We start from the raw sequence: 21,121 nt of genomic DNA, 5'->3' as shown, positions 1-21,121 counted from the left end.
TCTTCGCATCGGTGGGATCATGGGGTGCACACAAGGTTAGATTCTGATATTACTTAACAAAATATCATAGGAGCTTGTAAAAAATATTTCTAAAAAATCATCAAGATTAGAATTCCCCAAGCAGTCCCAGCCTGAAGACCAGACTGAAACGCTTCAGGACCGTCCCCTCAAGGGGCCGCGCCTGCGAACGCCGCCACAGGGACCCAGCCTGGGTGCTTTCATTCTTCTGTGCAAAGGAGAACATTCTTTACTTAATGCTCATTTAAAAATCATCATTCTGATTGCTGTTTGTATTGATCACTCGCCCAGCTTTACCAGATCTAGGGCTGTAACCAAACTAAGGCTGCTCTGAGCCTCCCAGGCTGCCGGCTGAGCCCCACGGCTGCCCACGCGCCCTGCCCAGCCGAGGCCAGCTCCCCACACCCCACTCCCCCATCATGGCGCCCAGCGCGTGTTTCCATCTGGGAGCAGAGGAATGTGCCCATGGCTGGAGAGAGCGGCCCGGTCGGGGAGGGGAGGGTGGAGAGCTGGAGCCAGCCCCAGCCGCTCTCTCTGGCCCAGCAGCAAGGATGCTGCCAGGCAGCGTGGCCTCGCAGCTCATGCTTTGTCTGCTTGTGTGAAAAGTTTGGCATTCGGGGTGATTTGACAGTAGAGATCTAAGAAAAAGGAAACTGAGAAAGGCGGCTAATGAGGTTTGCCTGTGCCCTTGGGAACACTTGAATGGATGCTCTTGAAGAATCGTGTGTTGATGCCCGGATGGCGTGCCTGCAGAGAGTCTGTAAGGAAAAGGAAAACAGTGTGAAAAATAGCTGAAGCAAATGAGGAGACACGTGGTCTAGGGAGGAAAGAGGGCCATTCTGACCCTGTGCTGTGACAGGCAGCTCTCCCGGGAACGGGACTCCTCAGTGAGGTCATCCTTTTCTTGAGCAGCTTGGAGGAAAAGACAGAGCTGGCAACCAGGAGGGCTCTCTACCAGCCCTGCACTGTGACCCCGAGAAAGTAGCTGCCCCTCTGAGCCCCAGGCCCCTCACCTGCATCCTCTAAAGGCTGAACCAGATGGTTCTGTTTATACTCACCTCGCTCAGGGGCAAGCCCAGCCCGGGCAGCGCCCAGAGCAAGGGTGCAGCTGCGACTTCCCCAGGGACGACAACTCCTCTGTCCTTCTGTCCCTAACAACCTTTGTGGGGTGTATCTGTCCCCTTGCCTCTCCAGCTCTTTACTAAACCCCACCCGGCCAGGACCACTGCCGGGAAGCCTTCCCCTGCAAAGGATGTCTCCGCGCCTGCGAGCCTGCCTGGCCACCCACTGCCCTTTTTCTACTGCCTGCAGTCACTGAGGCCCTCCCAGGTCACAGTCAAAGGTGAGTACCTGGCCCTGCTTTGTTCAGTGTCCTGTCCCGGAGTTGTTTCTTCAGTAACTGGCGTTCCTCTGGAGGTCCAGGGGCACAGACCTGGGCAGGAGGTTGGGGTCTGACTCTGCATGGCTGTGTCTCCAGTCACAGCAGAAATCTGAGGAGGCCTGTGACCTGGGAGTGTCCGGGGCCACCTCTGTTACACCCTGACTTCTGAAGACCCATCCGTCTGTCTCTCTGAGACACACACTCCTCTCTCTCTTTCATGTACACACACACACATGAACACACGTGCTCACACGCACACACACACACCCCTCCTCACCTCCAAAGCCAGGTGAGGAAGCTTCCAGGTTTTGTAAAGGAGGGTAGCAGCTCCCATTCCTCTGCACCTGCAGTCACTGTCTCTCTTGAGCACCCAGGGTGGGGGGCTGGCGAGCACTAGCTAAAAGCATGCACCCCAAGGCAGACGACCTGTCTCTGAGTCTCAGCCCTGCCTCCTAGAGGAGCTCTGTGTGTGTGTGTGTGTGTGTGTGTGTGAAGTCTAAAGTCCATGTCACCTGGGGTGTGCACTGCTTTGGGGAAGTCTCATTATGTGGAATAACTTTCTGGTCCCAAGGAGTATAAGGTCAGGTTTTTCAGGGTTTTTCCTTTTGAAGTCCAAACACAGTGTCCTTGCTAGATACGGTGCCTGGGAGGGGCAGGAAGGGCCGAGCCGCACCCTCTCCCCGACAGCATCCCCTGGCCTGACAGCAGCCCTTAGGGCGGCAGCCCTGAACACCTGCATGGCCACACACTTCATGTGTGCACTAAGGCGGGGAGGGACCAGAGCCGGGGGCCCCAGCAGGGGCTAGGAAATAATGCAGCCCCCGGAGGAAGGCCCGGGCGGGAGGGTTCCTGATGAGGAGCCGCCCCTGCCTGGGCAGGCGCATTGCCAGGTCTGCGCTGCCAGGTCTGCGTTGCCAGCGCGTGGCCCGGCGAAAGCGGGTGTGGCTCTTTGACGTGTAAGCTCCGCTTTACTGATGGGGGGGCAGATATGTACCTCTTCTCTCTAGGCTCGGAATCCCCCAAAGGGGCCATCGGCCACATCGTCCCCACGGAGAAGGCCATCCTGGCTGTGGAGACAAACAAGCTGCTGCTGCCTCCTCACTGGAGCAGGACCTTCAGCTGGGGCTTTGATGACTTCAGCTGCTGCCTGGGGAGCTATGGCTCAGACAAGGTGAGCGGTGCTGGGTGCAGGGTGGCCCCGGGGCCTCGGCCTCCTCCTGGTTGGGGCAGAGGTGTTCAGGGGACCGGCGAGCCCAAGTCAGGCCCACACCCACTTCCTCCTCGTGGCTGGACCCCTAGCCTGGGACTGAGAGGGTTTGGGCAGCTGTGCCAAGGGCCCTCGTGGACCAAACTTCCCCCCACGTTACTGGAAATTGAACTTGTAAGTTAGTGTTGCACGCTGTCACCTCCATGGTGGTCTCTGTGGCTGGCTGGTCGCATGGCTACACGGAGCCGGCCCGGACTGTCACTCAGTGTGGGTGGGAAGTCCTGGGGGCTTCTCCAGCCCTGGTCGGGGTACAGACTCAGAGGACACATCCTGAGCTTTCAGCTGGCCACCAGACCAAGCCATCCGGTTTTTCGTCCTGCAACCCTGCGCTAGGCCATCCTGTTATTTCTACCTGCTGGCTGTGTCCCCCAACCCCTGCCTCCTTTCCTACCCTCGCTGTCTCCCACCCTATCACGTGGCATGACTTCCTGCCCACCCAGCTCCCTCGCCCTCCTAGGCTTCCCCCACTTCCTTCATGAGGCAGCCAGTGAAATGGGTCCCAGATGTCACCTCCTCCTGAAAGCTCACCCCGGCTTCCAGAGGAGGTGACATCTGACCTCCCCGGGCTGAGTCACTGGCCTGTGTTCACTATACTCACAGGGCGTTTTTGCTGTGTCCCCACCGCCTCCTGCTGGCTTATCTCTCCCCCACTCTTTGGGTGATGTCAGCTCCTTGGGGACAGGCCTGGATGGCCTGGATTTTGTCACCAGGGCCAGGCTCTTGAACAAGTAACAGTTCCCTCGGTTCCCACAGCACACAGGCCAGCCAGTAGCAGGGTCCAGACCTGCCTGCATCCTCTGTCACCCTGTCCCAGCTCCCTGCCCTGTGCCGGCCCTGGCACGGGCACTCATCCCACTCACGTCCTGCAGATCCTGATGACGTTCGAGAACTTGGCCGTCTGGGGCCGCTGTCTGTGTGCCGTGTGCCCCTCCCCCACGATGATTGTCACCTCCGGGACCAGCGCCGTGGTGTGTGTGTGGGAGCTCAGCATGGCCAAAGGCCGCCCCACAGGCCTGCACCTCAAGCAGGTACGGGGCCTCGGGCAGGTGGGGTGGCTCGGGCAGGTGCAATGGCCTGGGCAGGTGGGGTGCCCTGGCATGTTCCAACTCCCTGACCCCCGAAAGCCCTGCCTCTGCCTGGAGCAGAGAACACGGTGAAGCACTGAGAGCGGCAGGCGGCTCTGCATCATTCGAGGGCACCGTTTCCATGCCCTTGGGTGGACCTGACAAGCACACAGAGCCAGTGCGTCCATGGAGACCCACACCTCAGTGAGAGATGCTGCTCACACATCAGGGCCAGTGAAATCGGGGTTTTGTTTGTTTGTTTTGCACTAGGGGACGTGTTTGAGCATTTGTCACGGGCACTTTTATGTAAATGGCCTCATTTTACTTCCTCAACAGCCCTGTAAAGTCGGTCCCATTATCATCCCTCCTTTACTGGTGAATAATCCGGTGCAAGGCTTTGTCCAGGCTCAGAGCCAGAAAAATGAAAGACTGTCTCAGAACAGGGGTGGTTGTGGCAGCAGCAGAGCGAGTGGAAGCCGGGGGCAGGGGACTCGTTCTGGCCCTACCTCACAAAGCACCGCCATGCAGGACAGTGAACAGAGCGGCACTGCTGCTTGCTTAAGACTGTCCTTTCCTTGTAATCTTGGAAAGCAGGCACTGTTATTCCCGCATTCAGATGAGGAAACTGAGCCTCAAAAAGGTCAGGTTTGCATTTTTAATCTAGGTTTGTCTAGCGCTCAACTTCATGCTTTCCCCTGCATACACTTGAACTTGCCGGAGAATACCACTAGGGGACACGTCCAGCTCCACAATGCAGTTCGCTTGTATCTCTGGTCTTTAATTATCCGTATGGCCCCCAAATAACAAAACAAAGAACCAAACAGACAGAAAACATTAATCACACAAGGCCCACCACTGACCGGGTCTCCTAAACTGGGCACATCTCACTGGAACTGACTCTGGGTTTCTCTAGTTGCTTTCTCAGTCCCTCAGGTCTCCTCAGAGCTTGCCCTTGTCCCCAGTGCCACCCCTAGCTCACGTGTGGTTCCTGGCAGGCGCTCCGTAAACGTGAGGTGAGGGAATAAAAGGGTCAGTGCCCAGGTTGCTGGTTAATCCTGCAGAAGCGGTGGCACCTGCTGAGAGGGGCTGTGCCAGTCAAGGGTCAAGGGCAGGCTGTCTTCAGCGGAACTCAGAGGAAGTCCTCCCCAGCCAGCCTGGAGTTCCTGGCTTTATCACGCCTTCACATTCCTGAGCTAAGCGAAGAGGCTGTGCACTGCCATTACCGGTGTGGAGCGCCCCCCCTCTCCCAGGCATCACTCCGGGGACAGGGGAGATCCAGCCCAACCCCGAAGCTGCCTTGGGGCGCCAGGGAAATGATCCCCTCCCCACCACTGCTCCAAGGTCCTGTTTAGCGGTGAAGTTGCACCATAAAAGCCCAGTATTGACAACATAAGACGTAATTTATCCTCCTCTCCTAGATCTAAATCAAGAGGAAAAGTATGTGGAATCCCACATGCTCTTACTTCCTAAGCAAAATAAAACACTTCGTCAGTTACCTACAGAGGCTGACATGGCCTTGGAGAGCCCCCACACCAGCAGCTGCTCTGAGAATGGTGTCTGCCCTGTAGACAGAGAAGTTACCATTAAATAGCTTCATTAACAGTTTTTTTAAAAGTGTTTTATTTCTAAAGATGTTACAACATTGAAGATGAATTTCAAATTCATTTCAAAGTTGAACAATTCTCTATAATCCCTATAAACGTTTTCAGTGTTGCATACTACCCTCCCCAGATATTCATATTTACACCATTCTGATCATTGTGTAGATATGTTGATTCTGTTTTCATCCCACCTGTCAAGTTGTTTCTGCTTTTCTACAGTCTCTGTAATTTATATTTCAATTGTTTCATATTATTTCACCTCCATAAAATTACATTTCAATTGTTTTATGTCAATGCACCACAGTTTAATAAACCATTTCTTCTAAAACTAGACAATTATATTGCTTCCAAGCTTTAACCATTTTAAATTGTGCTGTGGAAGACATCTCGTAAAGATTGCTGTTTGCTTTTGATTAATTGTTTTCTTAAAATACATTTCAAGAAAGTTCTATGGTTTTCCAATGGCACCACAATTAATTAGGAGCACCCATTTCACCACAATATATCCAGAATGGGGAACTTTTTTCCAGATTTTTTTTAATTTATTTTTTGCTACTTTAGTTAGATATGATACACGAATTATTTCACTTGGCCATGGAGAGAGGTATTATCCTGAGAAAACAGAAAAGCCAATGGAGAACGTTGAAAATTACATTCCTCGTTCATTTTTTTTCCCAGGCCTTTCCAGATCGGGGGTGATGTCCCTGCCTCCCGGGCTGGTGGATGGTGGGTGCCGGTGGGTGCCTGTGCGTGCGGGCTGCTGCCCTCACTCTCAGAGCCTCCCCTGTGAAAGCAGCAGCCCGGCTCCAGGAATGGACAGCACACATGGGCCCTGGGCTCACAGCTTCTCCCGGAATCCCCAGCCCTTACGCTTGGGTCCCCCGGCCAGCACTCTTTGGAGCTGTCCTGTCCCCTGTAATCAGAACGTAGCCATCAGACTTAGTTTGTTCTGGGAAGACCACCAGAACGCTCCTGCCAAATCCTCTGCTTCCCTCTGTTCATTTATACAGTCTCCACTTACCTAAGAGGACCACAGCCTTCTTCCGTGGGTCACACCTAGAGCCTTGCCAGTACCATCTAGTTGGTGCCATGTGCAGGCCCATGGCACACACATGGGAATCTGAGGCAGAACTTTTAAATTGCTGTGACCAGGCCAAGTGACAGCTTTGAAAAATGATGCTCAGCCTTGTTGACCCAAATGAGTGAGCGATGACTGTCCTGAGAGAGCAAGTTTCCCACTAGGTAAGCCAGGGCAGTCACACTTCAGAACGCCACCTCTGCAGTGCTCGGGCTGATTCCAGAGGACACGTGTGTGCGTGACAGCTCGCAGACCAGGCTTACCTGGCAGCTTCTGGGACAGTTGTGATGGAAACCCCGCCGTTGCCAGCAGCAGTGGGCCTGGAAGTACCAGTTTGCCTGGCAGGCTCCCCAGGCCCTCAGGAACATGTCCCCGGGGAGCAAGGCCTTTGGCCGGATCTCGACCTATAGCCATCTATAAGCCAAACCAGTCCCTGCACAGGCCAAACTGAGGACCAAAACCATGGCCATGAGTCACCACCACACCCCCCGCCCCACTGCCCAGCCTCATGGCCAGACTGGATGTGAACCCAGATTCTTCGGACTTAAAAGAGTCACACAACTTTTTAACTATGACCTGACCTCCCTGCCTTGTTTCCAGTTTAGTTTCCAGGGGCACATATGCTTCTGAGGCTCCCTTAATGTGATGCTCAAACTTGAGCGTGTGTGAAAATTCCCTGGGCAGCTTGTGAAAACCCAGGTTATGGCCCTCAGCCCCAGAGTTTCTGATTCAGTAGGTCTGGGTGGGGCCCAAGAATTTACCTGTCTGGCAAGTTCCCAGATGATGCTTGTGCTGCTGGTTGGAAAACCGCACGTTGCAAATCTGTGCTATTGCCGATTAATAGGGATTTGTGCTGCTTCATGAGGCCGGACAAATTTAGGAGACTACAGAGCACAAGGATGCTCTCCCCAGCTGAGCCTCAACCCTAGAAAGGGATGTTGCTGAGAGGCCAGGCACAGACTCATGACTATGCACACACGTGGACACACACACACAAACAGATCACAGGCTTTGGAATGACTGAATCACTCTGAATCTCTGTTTCCTCATCTGGAGCCCAACAGTAAGAGAGTGTGGAATATCTCCCCAGGGAGCTGGATTAAGGGTCCCTCTCATAACCTGTGCTTCCGTGTCTGTCCCTAGGCCCTGTATGGGCACACCCAGGCTGTCACATGCCTGGCAGCATCAGTCGCCTTCAACCTCCTGGTGAGTGGCTCCCAAGACTGCACCTGCACCCTGTGGGACCTGGACCACCTCACGCACGTAGCCCGCCTGCCTGCCCACAGGGAGGGCGTGTCTGCCATTGCCATCAGCGACGTCTCGGTGAGGCCCCTCTTTCTCAACGTCTGTGTCCGCAGCACGTCGTGAGCCCTGCAGGGTGGGGTGGCGGACAGCGGCCACTACTCTATTTGGCCCCAAATGACAAGGACTTGAAGATCAAGCACTCTGGATATAAACATGTCAGGAGATGCGGTGGGGAAGTTCGTCCCCAGAAATTCCCTCCGGAGGGTCGTGGCCCGACTTTATGAGCCACGTGCAGTCATTCAAACCCTGGTTCCTTGCCCTCCGCCCGGTCATCTAAAGCTGTTTCCTGGGGACAGGGCTGGTCAGCCAGGGGCAGATCAGTATGCTGCCGGGGGGAGGGGTGTGGGAGGGGCCTGAGGGGCGAGCCTGTCAGTTTGCACTGGGATAAGCAATATCCTCACATGTGATCGCAATATGAAAAGAACCGGAAATGTGAACACGCGGCAGACCTAGGAATCAGCTAGGAAGAAGGAAGTGCCTTTTGAGGTCTCAGTGTACCTTGGTCAGTCCTCAGAAAGTGGCAGGTTGAGGGTGTACAAGTCGTTGTACAAACCGCATGTCTGAGCAGATGGGCAGTGACCCCGGCCTGAAGTGAGGCCAGCTCTCACCGCTGCAGGGCACCATCGTCTCCTGTGCTGGAGCCCACTTGTCCCTGTGGAACGTCAACGGACAGCCCCTGGCCAGCATTACCACGGCCTGGGGCCCAGAGGGAGCCATAACCTGCTGCTGCGTGGTGGAGGGGCCAGCGTGGGACACGAGCCATGTCATCATCACTGGGAGTCAAGACGGCATGGTGCGGGTAGGTGTGCCTTGGGCAGAATGAGGGCAGGGTACAAGAAATGGGTTCATCTCTGTTCTGCACTTCCTCTAAGGGTCACATCTGCAGGCTGCATTTGAGACCATTCCAGACCAGGTCCCCACAGCAAGTGAGGGCAAAGGCAAAGCTCTCCCCAGGCAAAATGTAAATAAATAAAATTGTATAATATGTAATATATAAAATTTTATACACAGGTATACAGTGAAATATTTACTGTCACAGAGTGTGAAAGCTGAATGAGCAAATGCGTAAGAACATAGCCCAGTGCTGAAAAGAGACATTTGGGCCATCCATCCATCCATCCACTAATCCATTCACTCCTTCAACTGTTTATCTGTGTACCTACTTATCCATCCATCCTTCTATGCATCCATCCATCCTTTCATTCTTCCATCCGTCTATCCTTTCATCTACCTATCCATTCATCCTCCTGTTTGTCCCTCCAACTGTCCATCCATCCATCCATCCACCGATCCAACTATTTATCTCTCTACCTACTCATCTGTCCATCCATTCTTCCATTCATCCATCCATCCTTTCATCCTTCTATCCATCCGTCCATCCATCCACCTATTTGTCCCTCCAGCTATCCATCTGTCCATGTATGTGATTCGTGCTGTGACTGGGATAATCAAAGAGTGCCATGGATCCTCTGAGAAGGGCCATGGAGAGAGAGACCATCAAGGCTCCAAGACAGGGAAAGAAAAACACTGAGGTGGGAGGAATAACATGGGAAGAACAAAATTCAGGTAGTTTTTCTGTGACTGACAGGAAGGATGAAGGAATGAATAAGATAAGGAGTAATAAGAGGCTTCCTCAAGAAACTGTCGCTTGAATTCCACAGATTCTAAAGGAAAAGTCAATCGAATGCCACAAGGTATTCAAGAAAATACCCCTTGAATTCTATAGCATTTGTGAAGGCTTACTGTGCACCGACACGGCTGAAACATAGCCTTGTCCTCCAGGAACCTCGATGCTCAAATGTCAGAACAATCATGGAGAAAATGTTTCAGGAAGCAGAACGGATAGCATGGTGGGAGGTCAGGGGGAGCACAGATTTATTTCCAGCAGAGAGACAGCAAAGGAAGTGGCATTTCAGCAGAGCCCAGAGGACGAGGGGAAGTCGGCGCATATGGGGAAGGCAGGGCAGACTGAGGGGCCAGTGTGCGCGGACAGGAGAGATGAGAGCCCCCGAGAAGTCCCCTTATAGGGCCCCATCCATGGGCCCAGAGGGGCACGGGGTCTCTGCAGAGAGTAGGGTATCCTGGGTTGGCCAAAACTCGAGGAGGTGCTGGAGGTCCGGGCTGGGTGGCTCATGGTCCGCACAACGGGCTGGTCAGGGGAGCCTGGGCTGATAAGCAGCAGGTGCATTTCTTCCACGGTGCCACCCAGAGCATGTGTAGGAGTCTTCGTGCGCTCAGCCCTCATCCACTCAACAGGGTGGCAGCTCCCGGATGGCCCAGCGCCGGGCTAGACCTGGTGTGGCGCTCACAGAAGCATTTAGATGGAGGCTGGCCACAGAAGGTCCAGGCTCCACAAGTGAGAGGCCACCTGTGGTCAGCTTGAGGGAGCTCGCAGCAGGCCTGGGGACCAGGGGCCAGACACAGAGGACAGGGAGGCCTCCGGGGATGGTGACAGAGGGACAAGAGGGCACTCGCTAAGTAAAGTGATAATAAACTGACTTCAGAGTCCCGTCCCTGCAGGTGAGGGGTTGAGGGGAGGTGTCCTGTGGACACAGAGGTGGGGAGTGAGCTCACCCAGTCTGCATTTGTGCCCTGCCGAACCTCCACGCAGGGAAACCGAAGCCTAAGTAAACTTTCTCCTGAGAATATGTCAACCTCAGAAGTGAGAAAGGGTCATGCCCCTCTTCCCTCAGTGTCCCCAAGCTGTGACAGAATGGATGCGCCCCGCCCGAGCCTTCAGACAGGTTCATTTCCCCAGCCCATGGCATGTTCTTTTTTCTGGACAGATTTGGAAGACGGAGGACATGAAGATGTCTGTTCCCGGGCAGGCAGCGACCGAGGAACCCTGGGCTCTGCCTCCAAGCCCGAGAGGTAACTGCCCTGCTGGGGATACCCTTGCCTAGCTCGGCCCTCCATCCCCTCTTCTGTCCTCAGCACAAGGGCTGCAGCTCCCCCCAGGCCTACAGAGCCCTGGGAGCCATCGAGTGTCTTGGGATGTTGCCAGGTCTAGGGCGCACAGAACCACAACAGCCCACCTGTGTATTCGAAGGAACTCACAACTCGGCCTCGGAGAGCAGGGGCCAAACTCCCTCCCCTCCCCAGCCTGGCCCAGAGGGGAACTCGCTTGTGAAGCAGCCGGGTGGCACTCCGGCTCGAGAGCACACTGTGCCAGTCTTGGGCTCAACTGCCCACTTCTAAAGCCACCGAGGTCCCATGAGCTGAAGGCGTCAGCTCAGCTCGTGGTCCGTAAGTCGATGTCTGAGCAGGAATGCTGGCTGCGTGGGGTACGGAAGGAAGAAGGGAGGGGTAGATAAACAAAGGGGGCCTCGGAGCCATTCCCCTGGTTCTGAAAGTGCCAGTGGGTTCCCGGGTTCCTGCTCAGGGTCAACGGTGGTGGTGAGCTTGTGTTCACTGGTGACAAGGACTCATGATTGAGCAGCGGGAGGTGCCCTACTCTGGCCCCTGAAGTTCCCTCTGTCAGTAGAGGTACTTCTTCTACATCCTAACCGGTAGGAAGCTGAGGCCAGAGGAATAGTGGACATAGACAGGAGTCCACTCAACGAAATGTGGGTCATTATTGTCATTTTCTGGGACTTCCAAGAGACGTCTCCCCTGACACACCAGCCAGTGACATTAGGGGACCTACAATGGCGTCAGACTGACAGGAGCCCCAGGTCCTCACCCTTCCCCTGCTGTTTGTCCTGACCTGCCCAAGGTCACCACCGTCAAATCGAAGTAACTACCAGGGTTGTGGTTACAGTTCAAGGGAGGACTTGGATGAAATGACATGAGGGCACCAACATATTAATAAAAATCGGGCTGTGCCGCAGCGTGGAGTCAGCGAACCCATGTGCAGATTTGCAAACCTAAGCCCCTGGAGGGCTTCATGTTCTCATAATACTGCTTCACCCTGTCTTGCCGGAAGGGGACTGTCCTGGGCCTGACACATGGCTGTTTGCACGGGTCTCGTGCATGTGTTTCGCTGCATCCCTCAGATGCAGGGGGTTCTTTGAGGATATTGAAGATACTGCGTTTGTGCACGGATGTAATCTGGCTTCTGCCTGGGATTCATTTATTTGTCGTTTGCAGCAGGGGCCAACCCAGTTGAGTACACTTTATTTTAGGAATCACGCCACAGATTTGGGCTCAATCTGGTCCATAAAACGTGCTTGGGAAAAGCTTGGTTTTTGACCTTTTGCACAAACCCAGAAAGCACATGCATTTCCTGGTGCACAGAACTGTCTGCCACCCTGGGACAGCGGGGACAGCCACATCAGTCCTGCCCCGACTCCACCCAGGTGACTTTGCAGAGATGTCCCCAGCCAATGTCTCTCCATCTTACCCTCCACGAAGGAATTACCATCTGTCCCCAAATCCAGTCATTAAAATGAGTAGAATAACAATCATCGAGTTACGTTTTTTTGAGAAAAACCTTCTCAGCATTTAATTATCGGTTGTGGCGTGAGAGGATTTAGATAAGTTGATAATGCCGGCTTTATGTAATTTATTTTTACTGGGCAATTATGGGCCGCATTACACCCTGGCAGCAAGGTATTGTGGGGCATCTTATTAAGCATACAGCCAGTAAACACTGATGAACAATTTTGCTGAACTAGGCATGCAATTTAGAAAGCAATAATACACAAATCCAATTTGGTACACAATGGATACCGCAGCACGTCAGCACATGTAACTATCACAGCCTGCAAATTAAATTGGGACGGCCCTTTTTTGCAACAGCACAGGCCAAGATTAAATCTATTTTCCCCCTCAATTTAACAAGTTGCTGACCACAAATGTATGTGTATGTGTTCGTAGCCGTGCGTATGGACATACACACGCACTTGTGTGAAGCCACCGGGGCTTTCTAACTGTCCCCTTGCACGCCCCTCACAGGTCACAAGTGGGAGAAGAATCTTGCCCTTTGCAGAGAGCTGGATGTCAGCGTTGCTTTGACAGGGAAGCCCCGCAAGACCAGCTCTGCGGTGACAGCTCTGGCCGCGTCCAGGTAACGGTGGCCCGGCTGCGCCAGGCCTCCAGCAGAGGGCGCTGTGTCCTCCCCAGGAAGCCCTGGCTGTTCCTGTTGTGGCCACGGGGCCCTGAGAGGTGTGGCCTCACTCCAGGGACCCCCGGACCCGAGCAGGCCCAGCGTGTGCAGCGTACAGGCGGGATGACCATGGGGGGCTCTTGGAAATGTTTTCCGACACATAAATGTTCTTGCTTGCTCTTTCTCACTTTCTAAAAATTTTTCTTTCTTTTTTTCTTTAATTGAAGTATAGTCAGTTTGCAATGTCAGTTTCTGGTGTACAGCATCAAGTTTCAGTCATACATGTACACACATATATTCCTTTTCATATTCTTTTTCATTATAGGTTACTACAAGATACTGAATATAGTTCCCTGTGCTCTACAGTAGGACCTTGTTGTTTATCTATTTTATATATAGTAGTCAGTATCTGCAAATCCCAAACTCCCAGTTTATCCCTTCTCACCCCCTTTCCTCCCTGATAAGCATAAGTTTGTTTTCTGTGTCTGTCTCGCTCTCTTGAATATCTATGAATTCGTAAAGAAATCCAGAAGGTAAAAGTATATTGTTCTGTGATTTTGTCCTAAAAGGGGGCTTTTTTCCCTGAAGTCCTCTGCCAAGTGCAGTATTTGGAATGACGATTATACTGCATCACAGAGAATGCCTTTCGAGGGCTCTAAGCGCATGCGGAATAGACGAGGGTCAGATACCACACTTGCTGACACTGTTTATTCTTCACAAAAAGCCAGCAGCAGGACTCATGAGCACCAGCCCGCCCTCCACGCTAGGAAGTATCGTCTCAGGAGGGGGCAGGCCTCCGGGAGTTGCATTTCTTCTCCCCTCCCTGCCCGGGAGTGGACCGCTTGGGGTCCCTGGTGGTGGAACCACGTGCCATTCTAGACGGCAGGCTGAGGTGGGGTAGCTCAGGGCTAGGGGTGGCATGTGGGTAGACAGAAGGCCCTGAGCCCTAATTCTGTGCTGGAGAACTGGCCCTTCCTCCCACCCACGGGCCTGGCTGCATCTCTCACAGGACAAGAGACACACCTGGAGATGCTGGAGAGAAAGTCCGGGCCTCACCCTGCTGCCTGGAGCCTGGGCATCCGGGAGCGTCCCCTCAGTGCTCTGGGGGCCACAACCCTCCTAATGCAAAAGATCTCCCTGTCAGAAGATTCTCCAGGGCCCCTGCCCTGCCTTAGGTGGAGGCCCCAGGCCAGGTGCAGGCTCCTGAGGGGCCTGACCGAAGCCCCCCGCCCCCGATGGTGCCGCGTCCTGAGTGCAGGCTGGGACGAGCAGGCTGGCTCTAACACTCCCGTCTCTTCTTTCTCTTCCCCAGAAACCAGACCAAACTCCTGGTCGGCGACGAGAAGGGGAGAATATTCTGCTGGTCTGCAGAGGGGTAGGAAGAGAGAGCCAGTGGAGGTCCTGGCACGGCAGCTGGGTGCCCCAAGGGGCAGCAGCACCAGGTGGAAGACGGGGAAGCAGAGCCTGAGGCAGAAAGGAAACCCCCAGGGCCTCCCTTCCTCCTGGTCCCCGAGGAAGGGGCGGCTGGCCACCAGAGCCCCACACCTGGAGCCCCTCCATGGCCAGAGGACTTGACCTTGGCCTTGCGTTGCACAAGGATGCGCTTCTACAAAACCGATCTGTGCGCGCACCCGGGGCCTGCGAACAGCGTGCTGGAAACCGTGGCTTACAGGTGCCCACGGGCACACAAAATCACATGGCTCATCTTTCTGAGGGCTTGTTGCACTGAAAAAACATTGAATGGCTTACTGGAAACTAATGGGAGGGTCTAGGGTGTCTTTATTTTATTAAAACAACTGTTTTCCAAATGCAAGAGGGCTCTTGAGTTGAAAATCGCCCTCCTTTCCCACCGAGGCATTTGGAGCCCCACACTCAGGCAGGAAGGCCTCGGGGAAGCCCACCTTCGAAGTGTGCCTCAGCCCCTCCGTCTCCCTCAGGGGAATCGGGCTTCTCCTGTGTCTTGCCCGCTGTGCAGGGGTTCTTGGGGAGGGGACCTCACTCAGGAGGCCCCGCTTCCATGGCTGAGGCTCAGGACCTGGAAGGCATAGGCAAGTCAGCTGGAAGGAAGACCCTGCCTAGGGTGCCTGTGCCCGTCTCCGCTCCCTGCAGTGGGCGGCAGTGGGTCCTGGCCGGCCTCAGGCTTGGCAGGCTTTCCCAGGGACCCGTTCTTACAAGGTAAAGAGCCCCAGTCCACGTGCTGATTTGGAGTTGCAGCTCATCCTGGGAAAATCGGGACTGCCATGTGACTTTTGTTCTCCATCTGAAAATAACATGGCAGGTGGGTAGTTGGCCCTGCAGAGGAATTCCAGTACCTTCTAGTGCCTGAGTCACTCTCCAGTCATTGGTTCATTGGACACTGGACATCGGCTCAGTCATTGGACATTGAAGACATCACCCTCATTCTAACGTCTCTGTCCACCCCCAGCCTTTCAGATCCTTGAAAAGAAATTCACCTGCATCTTCAATGAAATCCAGCCAAAGTGGGTGCACAGGGATTTGGGGAGGGGGCGGTGACACTTTTTAGCTGTAACTCCTTCCCTGAAACTTTCCTTTGAGAGAACACAATCCTTCCAGTATGTCTCCACGCCCTGCAGAGGCCCTGGTGGGTGGCCCACCCCAATTTAGCTCAGGCCTGGGGATGGCAAAAAAAAAAAAAAACCAAAAAACGGACTCAGTATCTTAACGGCTTGGGCCATCTGGCCTCGGTTGGCGGGTGGCGGGGTGCGCAGGGAGTCAAGGTAAAGATAAATATGAAGAAGAAGAGGTGGTATGATGTATGTCAAAAATAGTGAGTGAAGGCTGGTTAGGAAATAGTGCTCTACCTGTCAGCTTTGAAGTCTCTGCAGAAGGCGCCCTGGAAGAGGAGGCGCATCTCAGGTCCTCGCAGCCCTCCCTGGGTGAGAAGGGCACACGTCTGACCCCAGGGCCAAGGATCACGCCACCTCCGGCACTGTCTGCACATGCTATTAGCAGACAACCCATTTGCAATCCCCTAGTCAGTCTGGGGCTGCACCGGAGGACCATAAATTGAAGAGCAGAGAGCACCCCTCCCCAGGAAGGCCAAGAAGCAGGGTCGTAAATATCGAGGGTCTGCCGTCATGTTTCCAAACGCAATTCCCAGCGTTTACTCCGGGCTGAAAGGGCTGCTGGCCCGAAGGCTGTCTTGAGCTCATTGATTCAACCAGCATCCCCTGAGCACTGCCTCTCGCGTCCCCGTATCACAGGGAAAATGCGGGGATGGAGTCGGGTCTTGTTGCTGGGGTCTTGGGGCTCAGATGTTTGTGCAAAAAAAATGTGACATGAGGTGGAAAGGCTAAAGAGAGACTTCTTGTGCCCTAGGGAGTGACATCCTGGCTGTGGTGGTTCGCTAGGGCAGCCAGAGCAAAGTACCGCAGGCTGGGGCTGGCAGTCTGAGATGAACGTGTCCGCGGGGCTGGTTCCTTCTGAGACCACTCTCCTTGGCGTGTTGATGGTCCCCTTCTCCCTGTGTCTTCACATGGTTTTCCTTTGTACCTGTTTGTGTCTGAATTTCCTCTTCTTAGAAGGACATCAGTCCTACTGGGTTAGGACCCATGCACAGGACCTCATTTCACCTTAATTACCTCCGAAGAGATGTTCTCCAAATACAGTCACATTCTGAGGTCCTGGGGATTCAGACTTCAGTGTATGGTCTTGGGGGAAGACAGTTCAACCCATGACACTGACTGAAGGAGGTGGCCCTGCAGCAAGACTTGGAAGGGCAGGTCCGAATTGGCCTTGGGAGCTGGAGAGTAGGGTTTAAAGGAACAGGGGACAGTGTGGGCAGAGACAGGGCATGTCAGGCTGGAGGCAGAAAGAACAAGCAGACAGAGACAGAAGGCCAGGCTGGGGCTGGGGGCGGGGGAGGCTGTTGCTCTGGGGCTGCTGTGACTGGAGGCTTGTGATGGGGTGGGGTGAGTGGGAGTGAGGGGGGCGGAGATGGACTCCCAGTGCCCAGCTCATAGAAGGTTCTCCTCAAGTGTTGCTTAAGTCTACTAACCTGTGGGTGAGTGACTGAACCATGGGACATTTAAGAGTCGGTGGTTCTGGGAGAGGAAAAACCCCTCTGAGTGATGGCAGGTGCAGTAGCAGCCCCTCCACGGTGGGAAGAGACTCTGGGAGGTGGACGGGTGTCGTGCCTGGGGCCCAGGATGCAGCTGGAGATGGTGGAAGCAGCCTGGAATGAAGTAGTCGATGCCCTGCATGGAGCTGGGAGCGGTGGAGCATCCGTGGAGCAGGAGAGGCGGAGGGCAGAGCGAGCCCTGGGGAGGAGGCGTGGGGGAGGCAGGCTCACTGTCAGGGGCTCCCGCGTCTACGTCAGGGAAGATTCAAGTGATTTTCTAGTGGCACTAAACCAAGAGCCCGCCTTCCACCGAGATCAGCTCCTTTGTCCCCCGAAGGAGGGAAACTGCTCTGCACACAGATCCGGAGGGGAGCAGGGACGCCCTGACCATCACTGCAGAGCTCCCCCGCCATAGGCTCTGGTGGGGTCCAAAGCAGCGTCTCCTGGGGGAACAGAGTGGCCCTGGAAGGGGAAGGAGAAAACTCAGGCACAACGCATGTCCAGGGTCCACAGGCTCTGGGCAACCTGGGTGACAGAAGGGCCCCGCTCAGAATTTTGGCAGCCAGCTGGCTGGGCCTGGGGTCCCTGACGATGGTCAGTGATGGAGGGAAACCCAGGCTAGAGGCCCGGGGAGTGGGGCGGGAGCGTAGACTCAACACCTGGGCCCTCGCCAGAGGGGCAGCCAGGGCAGAGGTGGGAGCACTGGCAGACTGGGCCGAGGGCCATGTGGGTGCAAGCTTGCCAGCACCGCAAATCGATCAGGGACAAGGGGGCCCCGAAGCAGGAGCCATGCCAAGCTGGACCTTCCCAGCTCAGTACTCGGAGAACAGAATCTGAGAACAGGCACATGCAGTGAAGGTCACGGATGAGAGCAGCGCCCAGGGACCAGGCAGCCTGAGCCCCATTCCCAGTGTCCCCAGTTCTCGCCAACTTCAGCCTGGGCTTCCGTATCTGTAAGATTGGACCCTGGTGTCTACACGAGGGCTTGTTGTGAGACTCAGATCACATCTGTTTATCTGCTGGAGGGATGAAGAAAACGATGGACCACCAGTCCCGAAATGATGTCATCTTTCAACCCATCACTCATCCATTCACTCACCAGTATCTTTTCTTGCTGAGCCAGGCCTTGTGCTCGGGCCCCAGGGGACAGAGAGCCATTCTGCCCATGCCCGGGAAGCCCCCTGCCGGCGCCGGGGAAAGACACGGAGAAAACCCGGGAGGAAGCACTCTCACTCTCACACCCAGAGGTGTGTCAGCTGGAGCCCAGGCGCACACGCGGGGATGGCATTTCTTCGGGAATTCTGGAACACAAGTCCGGCTCTCAGGCTCTTGGTCCCCAGCTAGAGCAGAAGCTACAGTTTGCATGTTGGGGAAGAAAAATTCTCCCAGGTGATGCTGTTGTGAGTCCCCACGAGGAGATGCTCTGGAGGAGACAGTGACAGGACGGGATGAGGATGGAGGAGTTTGTCCCCTGCTGCCCACCCTGCAGTGTCAAAACAGGTAGCTTGTGAGTGGCCTCTGAGATCGGGGACCCCATAGTCCACTCCCGTTCACCAGCTCAGCCTGAGACAGCAGCCATGCCCAGCTCTCAGCCAGCTGAGCTCCTCTCGCGACAACTTCTTAATGACCGTGAGACCGGCCCCTTCCCCCAACCCCTTGGCTGTGATGACCCAGGGCCCAGAGCCCACCTCCACCAGCAGTGCCACAGCCCCTGCTTCTGCCCTGGGACAGGCTCAGCAATGCTCACCATTCCAGATAAGAGCTTCTCTCCCGCCCCCCCCCCCATTCGTCCTGGTAACACTCAGCATCCTCTGAGAGGCTGGGGAAGAGGGCCCAGAGAAAGGGACATCGCTCTAATTGCAGACAGGAAAGCAGGGCTTCCCAGGGGGTCTGCAAAAGCACCAGTTCAGGGTGCGCACCCGAGTCCACCCTCCAGGAGGTGGCTGTACCCACTGTGGGCCCCAGGAAGACCCAAGCCATACCCACCTCACCATACGGACTGGTTTGACCTCACCTGGGATATACTTTAAAAAGGTGTTTGTTGTTTATTGGAAGTTGAAATGCCCCAGTTGGGCATCTTGTGTTTGTATTTGCTAAATCAGAGTGCCCTGTACCCTGGACGCATTAGAGGCCAGAAAGGGTGGTGCCCTGGCCAAAGGCCTGACACACCTCAGAGGCACTCAGTGTGTGTTGGGGGAACTGCTTCTCTCAAGCAGACAGAAATTCAACAGTGGAAGCACGTGGAAGACCCAACCAGGTTCCCAAGGCCCCTGGGTCCCTCTGGCCCTCACCCTTGGGGGCTAGAGCCTCCTGTCCCATGCTAGCCCTCTGCTTTCATTCCTTTGTGCCCGGGGCTCCTGGGCTCCTGGGAGAGAAGCCTAGGCCCCTGGAAGCCACTTGTGTGACAGCAACGGCCTCCGCCAAGCCCAGCTGGTAGCCAGGAGCCGAGCCCTGAGAACCCAGTCCTGGGGGCCTGCCGAGAACTCGGAACCTGGATTTGAGCACATTAGCATGCCTCCAAGCCGGGTACGTTTGGGGAGGAACAGACTCTTCATATGAAAACCCTGATGAAATTTGTTTAGCATCAAATCAAATCTCTCTAAGTCAAAATCAGTTTTGCTTTAACCAATTCTTGGGTACACATCACACGTCCAGATCGGGTGTGTGTGTGTGTGTGTGTGTGTGCGCGCGCGTGCTCACGTGTGTGTTGTTTCTATTGTGCTCTTACAGGCTGCTGCCCACAGCACCTTCATAGCTTCTTAGTAAACAGGAGGATTCTCCAGGTTGTCTCCTTTCCCCAAATCCTGGGAAGCTCAGGGAACAGTGTGTTGCCCTGGCTGAGATCTCTGCCCTCAAACTGGTTGACACAGAGACATCCTGCCCGAGGCCCTTGACCGCCGTGGGCCAGGAATGCATCATTACTGACCCACTGCTCTGCAGTGACTCAGAAGTGGTCCGTGCCCCCCGTGCCGTGCAAGGCACACTGCAGGCCCGCCGTCTACACCCAGGCGTTAGGCACGGATGGTTTCTCGTGGACATTGGAGAGATGGCTCCCTTTAACTATCATCTGTGCAATTGTCCATTCATTCATTCATTCATTCACTAGCTTTGTCCAAGTGTCCACTGAGTGCCTGTTCTGTGTCCAGTTGGGGCAGGATGGAGAGGGCTGAGTCTGGACACAGATGCCTGAAACTTAACCCCTAAGAGGTTGTGGCCATCAGGGGTCACCCAGACACTTTGACTCTGCCATTTTACACATCTCTTTATAGGTGAGGAATCCAGAGAAGGAAGTGACTTGTCTAAGGTTGAGTGATAGGTCACTCGCAGAACCCAGCCAGGGTTCCAGGCCAGAGCACCCTGGGTACCACATGGCCTCGTATGCCTTAGGGGGACCACAGGCAAATGCAAGTCTAAACAGTCTACGTCCAGGCGCTAGAGCCTCGATGCCCCAGCTTACTCTCCAACACCTTGGTTTCCAAAAACAGCTGCCCCTCCCCACCTCAAAGGAAGAATGGGCACGGATGCTTCTGGAAGAATCAAAAAAAGGGGGTCGTGGAGCAGAATCTTTGTGTCAGAAGAGACCGGCTTGCATACCTCCTGCAACATGGAGCTCACTGCTGCAGGAGGCAACTGCCCGGACTGTGAGGCTCAGCCTCCTTAACTTGGAACTGAGTCACAGGAGGCCCCTGCGCTCAGCAGTCTGGCCCCAGAGGCCCACTTGCCATTTCTTTTAGGTTGTTTTGTAAAATCTGAGTAATAATTACTGACTTCACAGGTCATTGTGAAGATTAAATGAGATAATGTGTGTCAGATTCCTAGCACAGAGCATGGGTTCAAAAGATGCTCATTACTATGATTTATTAGGAATGTGGTTTCTCACACAAAGCCTGGGAAGAGAAGGACAACTTTCTGCCTCTTTTCTCCCTCCTCCCTGAGGCATTATCCCCTCATTCAAATGCTTCCTGAGTTTTCTCCTTCCCGTACCCCCTTTGTGATTTTTCTATATCACATGTATTGATTACAATTCGCTTAGTTGTCTTTTTTGAACTTTAACATCATCTAAGCATTAGTGTCTGTGAAGTCACTGGATTGATGTCCAGTCTGTATTTTAACTAAATAAAAATAAATGGAAAAACACCCTCTTGATCGTGCATCCCCTCGAACCACCTGGAACCACATCCTGGTGTTCCTGGCATCCCGATATCATATTCTAGGAGATACCGTCCTTACCCAAGGTCCTGGGGCAGGCTCTGCATTTTACCAGGGAGATGACCCAGAA

General features: G+C 54.4%; 1 protein-coding gene across 6 annotated transcripts in view; it reads left to right on the top strand.

Annotated features, from left to right (window-relative positions):
• The window catches only part of WDFY4 (WDFY family member 4), a 267,352-nt gene extending 252,778 nt beyond the window's left edge, over nt 1–14,574 (top strand). For 5 of the 6 annotated variants that reach the window (XM_064487947.1, XM_064487946.1, XM_031460981.2 and 2 more), the window contains 8 exons: nt 1,213–1,360; nt 2,386–2,570; nt 3,536–3,694; nt 7,553–7,732; nt 8,331–8,513; nt 10,501–10,585; nt 12,611–12,722; nt 14,074–14,574. In XM_064487947.1, coding sequence (XP_064344017.1) covers nt 1,213–1,360; nt 2,386–2,570; nt 3,536–3,694; nt 7,553–7,732; nt 8,331–8,513; nt 10,501–10,585; nt 12,611–12,722; nt 14,074–14,140 — 1,119 coding nt within the window. In that variant the 3' untranslated portion in view covers nt 14,141–14,574. The remainder of the gene's footprint in view (nt 1–1,212; nt 1,361–2,385; nt 2,571–3,535; nt 3,695–7,552; nt 7,733–8,330; nt 8,514–10,500; nt 10,586–12,610; nt 12,723–14,073) is intronic. The other variant, XM_031460980.2, reaches the window with a different exon arrangement.
• The last annotated feature ends 6,547 nt before the right edge of the window (nt 14,575–21,121 follow it).

This window comes from Camelus dromedarius, chromosome 8 (assembly GCF_036321535.1).
Source record: "Camelus dromedarius isolate mCamDro1 chromosome 8, mCamDro1.pat, whole genome shotgun sequence".
Taxonomy (NCBI): domain Eukaryota; kingdom Metazoa; phylum Chordata; class Mammalia; order Artiodactyla; family Camelidae; genus Camelus; species Camelus dromedarius.
Note: the sequence above shows the minus strand (reverse complement) of the source record. Positions and strands in the feature narration are given on the sequence as shown.